General features: G+C 44.8%; 1 protein-coding gene across 1 annotated transcript; it reads left to right on the forward strand.

The window, feature by feature from the left end:
* The first annotated feature begins 325 nt into the window (after positions 1-325).
* LOC144893091 (follitropin subunit beta-like) lies at positions 326-7,116 on the forward strand. The gene is made up of 2 exons (XM_078782743.1): positions 326-463; positions 6,880-7,116. The coding sequence occupies exons 1-2, from the start codon at positions 329-331 to the stop codon at positions 7,114-7,116; spliced, it is 372 nt and encodes a 123-aa protein (XP_078638869.1). The 5' UTR covers positions 326-328.
* Positions 7,117-7,507: the final 391 nt, after the last annotated feature.

A 7,507-nucleotide genomic window follows, 5' to 3' on the forward strand; every position in this document is an offset into this window, starting at 1 on the left:
GCGACAGACAATCAGTGACATGGTTCTTTTAACAAATAAATCACCGAAGTGTAAAAGAAACTCACCAGATTGATATACTGAGTTAAGAAAGTAAACCCAAGTCAAGAAAAAAAAAAATTCCATATTAAATGCCAAGTCTGTATAAAGGGGCCTTTTCTATGCCCCAGGTATTTTACCCAAGAATATTTGTTTAAAGTTCAAGTTCATTTCACAACTATCTTTAAAGTTTTGAAATACTTTCAAGCAACAGTTTATAATGGTAATCTTCATTTATTTTTCTCTTGTGATCAGGAAAATGATGAAAACGAAGATCTCATTGTTGGCAGTGATGCTACTGTCGACTCTCTCTTTGCTGAAGTCTCAATGTCGCACTCTGCACACGACCATCTTGTTAGAGAAGGAAGGATGTGCACAGTGCCAAGCTGTCGACGCTGTCATTTGCTCTGGTTACTGTTACACATTTGTAAGCCAAAGTTGCTGTTTCTGTGCTTTCTGTGATAGCTACATAATCGTTTCTTCATTAACATCACTTGTATGGAATCAACACATATTTACGATTGTAAACATATTATCTGCCCGATAAGCTAGAGGGAACAGATTTACCATCGTAGGCAAAAAGGTGTGTATTATACAGGTGTATGGAAAGATATGGAAGGATTTAACAGAGAATGGTGACTTTCACATGCTATGCAGCAAAAAGTGGCTGTACTGTAGTACGAGTACATAGAAAAGGAACAAAATGGGAGGATAATAGATCTGATAAATAGCTATTATTTTACCTATGTTGCACAATAACAAAGCAATTCAGGATCATATCAAAAGTGATTGAACAGGGATTGAAAATGGAAAAACATGACGATATCAAATTATTGACACTTATCCCACCTGATTCCAAATGTGCCAACATGAAATTGTCTGTCTGTGCTGATCAAGGTTGCTATCTTTTCATTCAGGAAACTTTCATAATGAAGTGTTGCCTTCATTTATTTTGTTTCCTATACCACAAAAATGTGCATTCCCAATGACCTGTTTAGCATCAAAACGAATTCACGGAAAACTAGAACGACACTCATTGCAGTGCATACCTCCACCAAGCTGAACATTTTACATGTTGTATGCCACCGATAGGCCAGATCTGAATTCGGACATGAAACAAAATCTAATTGGCTTGTTCTTGTCGCCTAACCAACTCATCCACCTAGTTTTGTCATAATTCGTCCACAACTTTTTATGAAATATCGTGCTATATAGCGTTTTTGGTCCTATCACTCAATGGTGAAGAATCACTTAAAAATTATCTGTTCCGGATCTGGATTTGAATCTTCACCAAAATTGAATCCAATTCTTCCTTGTCATACACCTAACCTGTCCACCAAATTTCATCCGAATCCGTCCATAACTTTTTGAGATATCATGCTATATATCGTTATTTGCCCGATCACTCAATTTTTTTTTTTTTTTTTTTTTTTTTTTTTTTTTTGTATACAAGATCGAGGCTCGTGAAAGAGCGAACATTAATCACACAGAAAGACAAACCGACACATAAAACATATAACATAGGGAGTGGTAGACAAGATGGGGAGAGAGGGGGAAGGACACAAACACAACATTTGAGAGCAGGGACCGAGAGACATGGAGACATCGAGAGATCTGAGAGAGGGCGAGGGCTTTGGGGGGGGGGAGCGTGGGAAGGGGGCGGTGGGAGAGGTATAAAACATATGGACACTGCCAGGACTTCCAGGAAAGAAGTTGGAATTTCAAACAAGGTGGATCTGGGGTGAATTAGCGGGGGTAGAAAAGATCAAGGTTTTGGATGGGGGAAGATAAGAGATGGTGGTGAACAGCTGTTTTAAAGACCTGGAGGGAGGAGTGGGATTGAAGGGAGTGAGGGAGTTTGTTCCAGAGGCGGGAGAAAAGAGGAATGAAAGAGTGAAGGTGAGCAGAGAGCCGAGATTTCGGCAGTTTAACCATCAGAGGGTTGCTGGCAGATCTTGTGCGACCTGTAGGAATATTTGGGGGACAGAGCACAGAGAGAGCTGGGGGTGCAAGGCCGGAGAGGAGTCGGTAGAAGACAGAAAGACCACCTACCTGCCTGCGGTGAGTGAGTGAAAGGCCCTCGGAGATAGCTTCATCGCGGGAGATTCCAATAATTCTGAAAGCTTTGGTTTCAACAGCGTGAAGCCGAGCTAGGTGTGAGGCAGGAGCACCGGCCCATAGGGGAGAACAGTATTCCATTGAGCTGCGGATGAAAGCCTTGTATGTGGTGAGGAGCTCAGGTGTGCCGAGGAAGGACTTCGCACGACGGAGGATGCCCAGTCGGCGACTGGCTTTGGAGGCCAGCTTGGAAATGTGGTTTTCCCAAGAAAGATCATGGCAGATAGTGAGACCCAAAATCTTGAGCGACAGAACTTCTTGGAGAGGATTGTTGAGAAAGTAGATGGGAGGGTTGTCCAGTCGATCTTTTCGGAGAGACATAGTAAGAGTGTGAGATTTGTCAGGATTGAAAGACATGTTCCACTTGTTTGACCAGTCTGTGATTTTGTCCAGGTCTTCAGAGAGTGAGGAGGCAGCAGACTGCCGATCTGAGGGAAGAGGAATGGAGCGGCAGAGAGTGGAGTCATCAGCAAAGAGATAGAGAGGATTTTCGAGAGAGTCAGAGAGATCATTGATGAAGACCAGAAAAAGCACGGGGCCCAGAACACTGCCTTGGGGAACTCCAGCCTGAACAGGAAGAGGAGATGAGAGAAACCCATTCAGGGCCACACGTTGACGACGACTAGAGAGGAAGTCCGCCAGCCATGCGTGGAGATTTCCATGGATACCAAAGGAGGAGAGTTTGGTGAGCAGAGCGGGGTGCCAGACCGTGTCGAAGGCACGCGATATGTCGAGGGAGACAGCTCTAATTTCCTGTTTGGCATTGAGGACCTCCATCCATTGTTGAGACAGCAGAAGCAGCATGTCCAGAGTAGAGTGACCTGGTCTGAAACCAAATTGATGATCAGAGATCAAGCCATTGGAGAAGAGGAAAGATTTCATATCCGAAGCAATGATGGATTCCATGACTTTGCTGATAATTGGGAGAAGGCTGATTGGTCTGTAGTTGCTAGGATCTGTTTTTGCACCTTTTTTGTGCAAAGCGGTGATGTTGGCTGATTTCCAAGCAGATGGCAGTTGACCTTGAGCAAAAGAGAGGGTGAAGAGAACAGAGAGAGGGTGAGGCAGAGCAGCAGAGCAGGATTTTAGGACCCGTGGGCTGATGCCGTCGGGTCCAGTTGCAGAATCAGAGTCGAGGGTTGACAGAAACTTTTCCACCTTGTCAGGAGGAAAGGACACGGAGTCCAGGAGCAGCAGGGTACGACTGGGTATGGTGGGTACAGAGAGGGATGGGTTTGGGACACAAGATTTAGAGGCAAACGCAGAGTTGAGGCATTCAGCTTTTTCACGTGCGGAGTCAGCTGTGTAGCCGTTTGAGGTAAGGGAGGGGATGGAGGGGGAACAAACACCAGAAACGGATTTGACCAGACGCCACCAGGATTTGGAAGAGGGAGACAGATAAGAGAGTTCGGTCTTGAGAACGGAGAGATATTGTTTCCTGGCTCTCCTGAGGGTGGACACACACTTGTTTCGGGCTTTGTGAAAGGAAATGAGATTTCCTTCCGTTGGATTTGCTTTCCAGGAGACGAAGGCAAGTTGTTTCTGGGCAACAGCCTCACCACAAGATTCCGTGTACCATGGACGGGAGGAAGGGTATGACAACTGAAGACGAGATGGGATAAATCTGTGCATGAGAGAGAGCAATTTACTTTGGAAGAATTCCCAGGATGAGTTGATGTCAGAGGTGGTAGAGATGGGAGACCAGTCCAGATGATTGATGGCTGCTTCAAGACCGTGCCAGTTGGCCTGAGTGAAATGCCAGACTCGTCGACGCTGAGCAGGCTCCCTGAGGATGGTCAGAGAGATGTCCACTTTAACAAGGACATGATCAGATGATCCGATCGGAGCAGAAGAAGAGCAGCAGACATTTTCAGGGAAGTTAGTCATAACCAAGTCCAGAAGAGAAGATGTTCCGTTGACTGAGATCCGGGTCGGGAAATTGACAGATTGTGTCAGTCCCAGTGAGTCGCAGAAGTCCTTTGCTGAGGAGCCATGGCTGGTGAGAGAGGTACCCACACCCAGCCAACTGGCATGATGACAGTTGAAATCACCACATATGAGGAAGAGAGAGTTGGGATGAGTAGATAGAAGTTGGTCCATATCATCAGACAGCGAGATGTAGATGGAGTCATCACTGTTTGGTGGACGGTACAACACACATATGAACAAGAGGTGGGAGCGAAGGGGAAGCCGTAGCCAGAGGTATTCCTGGGGGTGAGGTGGAGAGAGTGCAATGCAGGCGAGTGAGGAAGAGAGTTTTTGATAAAGATAGCAACCCCGCCTCCAGGACGAGGCTCAGGTCTATCATACCGGAGGAGGGAGTAACCCGGGAGAGATACTATGGAATCAGAGACATCATAAAGGAGGAAAGTTTCTGTTAAGCAGATCACGTCTGGTTTGACAGAAGCAACCTGTATGGAGAGATCAGTTAAGTTTGAACGAAGGCCCCGGATGTTTGAGGTCCATACCGTTAATGAAGAGGAAGGGGGAGCATCAGATACAGAACAGGGGGGAGGAGGGGTAGGGTAAGATGTGGAAGAGGTGGAAGAGGTAGGGAGAGCTGTTGAAGGTGTGTCAGAGATTTCAGAATAGCTCGGAGAAAGGGAAGGATGGGGCGGACAAAAGGTTTGATGGTGATTGGGTGAGCCACAATGAGGTGTTATTTGAGGAGGGGGAAGAGCGAGGCAGAAGGTTGGGGGAGATGGAGGTGAGAGTTTGAAGGGGGAAGAAGCGGGGAGGACGCTTTGAGGAGGGGGAGTGAGAGGGGGGAAATTGAGAAGCAATGAGGGTGGGGAGATTTGAAGGGGAGGGGTGAGGGGGGAGTTTGGGAGGGAAGGGACAAGGGGAGGGATTTGAAAGGGATGGGATATGGGGGAGATTTGGAGGGGAGGGGTGAGGCAGGAGTCTAGGAGGGGAGGGGCGAGGGGGCGTCTTGGCGGGGAGGGGTGAGGGGGTAGTTTAGGAGGGAGGGGGCATGGGGGGAGATTTGAAAGGGATGGGTGATGGGGAAGATTTGGAGGGGAGGGGTGATGGGGAAGATTTGGAGGGGAGGGGTTATGGGGAAGATTTGGAGGGGAGGGGTGAGATTGGATTTTTGAAAGTGTACGATTTATGGGAAACGAACATTTATTGCAAAATGAGTTTCTTGTGACCTTCGAGTTAAAAATACGTTTAAGGACGCTGGATGGAGGATGGAGTGCAGGAGAGTTTAGGGAATGTAGAAAAAAGGCACTATAGGAGATGGATATTTTTTTTGGGATGAATTGATTTGGTGAGCAAGTCGAAAGCAGCCTTTTAAAGAAGAAGAAGAAAAAGGTGTTATAAAATATGACGGAATACCTAACTTGAGGGGAAAGTGTAAACATTGAAGGTTAATGAGTGAAAACTATCTGGGGAAATGGGGGAGAAACACGTGGTCGAAGAACGAACGAACGAATAAGCATGAATAAACGAATGAGAACAGAGAAGGAAATGGTTTTTTTTTTGTTTTTTTTTTTTGAGTTGAGATTTACACAAGGAAGTAGGCTATGGGTGAAAAGACTGGGAATACAGAGAACGAAAGTTATTGGATCACAAAACGACGGACCGCTGAGAAAAACAAAGCCTCAAGGTTGTACAGTGCACACTGTAAAAGGCCTCAAGACACGACACGGCAAACAGACGATCAATTTATGAAAGATAAACACCGAGAAACAACCAAAGTTGCACACAATAACTTCACACACCGAAAGATAAATACAGTTTCGACAAAATACAATTGTGAACAGACTTAACTTCGAAAATCGTGGAGACCGTGTGGAGCTTCGAAAATCCCTGCCGCCGTCTCCAAGATCTCGCGAGATCTCCAATGATCTCCAATGGTGAAGAATCACTAACAATTCTGGAATCCGGATCCGGATCTTCACCAAAATCTAATCATTTCGTCCTTGTCATATACCCAACCTCTTAACTAAATTTTGTCTGAATCCGTCCACAACTTTTTGAGATATCCTTTTCACAAACAAACAAGCAAACAGACAAAGAAACAAGAAGGCGTCAGGCGGACAGGTATGATCATCGATTGATTAATTGATTGTGTAATTAAAATAAATAAATAATAATCGTAAAATAATTGATTTCTTAATCAATTGTCGAATAGCATACCGAAACCACCACTGTTTCATCCGAATCTGTAACTTTTTGAAAAATAAGTAATTTTAATTTAGTAACTTCATTTTAATATAATTAAATCAATCGATCAATTGATTAATCAATAAATCAAAATACCATCGACAGCCAAATCACTTGGTCATTGTAGAGTCCACATATCAACTTCCTAGCTCAAATGGTGCCTGAGATATTGCCCAAATGAGAAATGAAATAAATGAGTACTTAATAAATCAATAATAATTAAGTAATTAATCAATTATTTGATTAATGAAGAAATTAAAAATACCGTTTTTGCCAAAGCACGTGTTCACTATTGCGGCCAAATTTCAGCTTCCTAGCTCAAAGGATGGCTGAGATATTGCCCGGATAAACAACATCAATATATACACACCACATCAAACATGGATTCATTTTGTGGTGCGAAAAGGGCTTCTGATTACCAAAGTATCCTTTCGAAATGGCTCCTCGACTTGCATTCGGAAATTATTACAATTAGTGTAAAGTCTTTGTGTAGAAAGCTCTTTTCTTGATGATGTCAATGCACATGAGTTACCCTCGGTGTTTCCCGGGCTGCAGGAATCCAACATCGACTGGCTGGACTTGCTACACATGCAGCAAGCATGTGTTTACGACAATATGGTATACCAGGCCCTGAACCTATCGAGCTGCAATTGGGACGTCTCTCCCCTCGTTTATTATCCAATGGCATTGTCTTGCTCCTGCTCAAAGTGCAAAAGCACATCCACTGACTGTTTGCACAGCACGAACAACACGCCCATGAATTTTACCGCATGCACAATTAACCGCAGCTGATGTAACAGGTATACAACAGGCATTTTAAGGCCATTTTCCCTGCTGGAGCGGGGGTTAGCCTTGCGGGCCTCATGACGATCCTCTCCACCTGCGGAGCATATCCCGAGATGACGTTCACCAAGAGCTTTCCAATCATCATTTTCACCATCATCAACCTTTCACTCACTCTTGTCACACTCACCACACTGTCTACAAACTCCTCAAAACAGGACACCAACACAATTCACGCCCTCCGGGCACCCTTGCCACACAAACTTGTATTTCTGTCCCTGCCTACCCTTCACCATTCTCACACCACTTCCCTTCCATCTCGTCTCCTGCACACAACAACAGGTATAAAGACGTTTAAAGGTAAACAAAGACAAAGGTATTGCTTTTAATATTACTCCTT

Source organism: Myxine glutinosa, chromosome 7 (genome assembly GCF_964187855.1).
Source record: "Myxine glutinosa chromosome 7, kmMyxGlut1.1, whole genome shotgun sequence".
NCBI classification, from domain to species: Eukaryota; Metazoa; Chordata; class Myxini; order Myxiniformes; family Myxinidae; genus Myxine; species Myxine glutinosa.

Excerpts from the sequence above, each read along its gene's own strand:
- LOC144893091 (XM_078782743.1), top strand. The coding sequence starts at position 329 with ATGCTACTGTCGACTCTCTCTTTGCTGAAGTCTCAATGTCGCACTCTG. Across the intron at positions 464-6,879 it reads CTGGTTACTGTTACACATTT|GAATCCAACATCGACTGGCT; the intron begins GTAAGCCAAAGT and ends CCCGGGCTGCAG.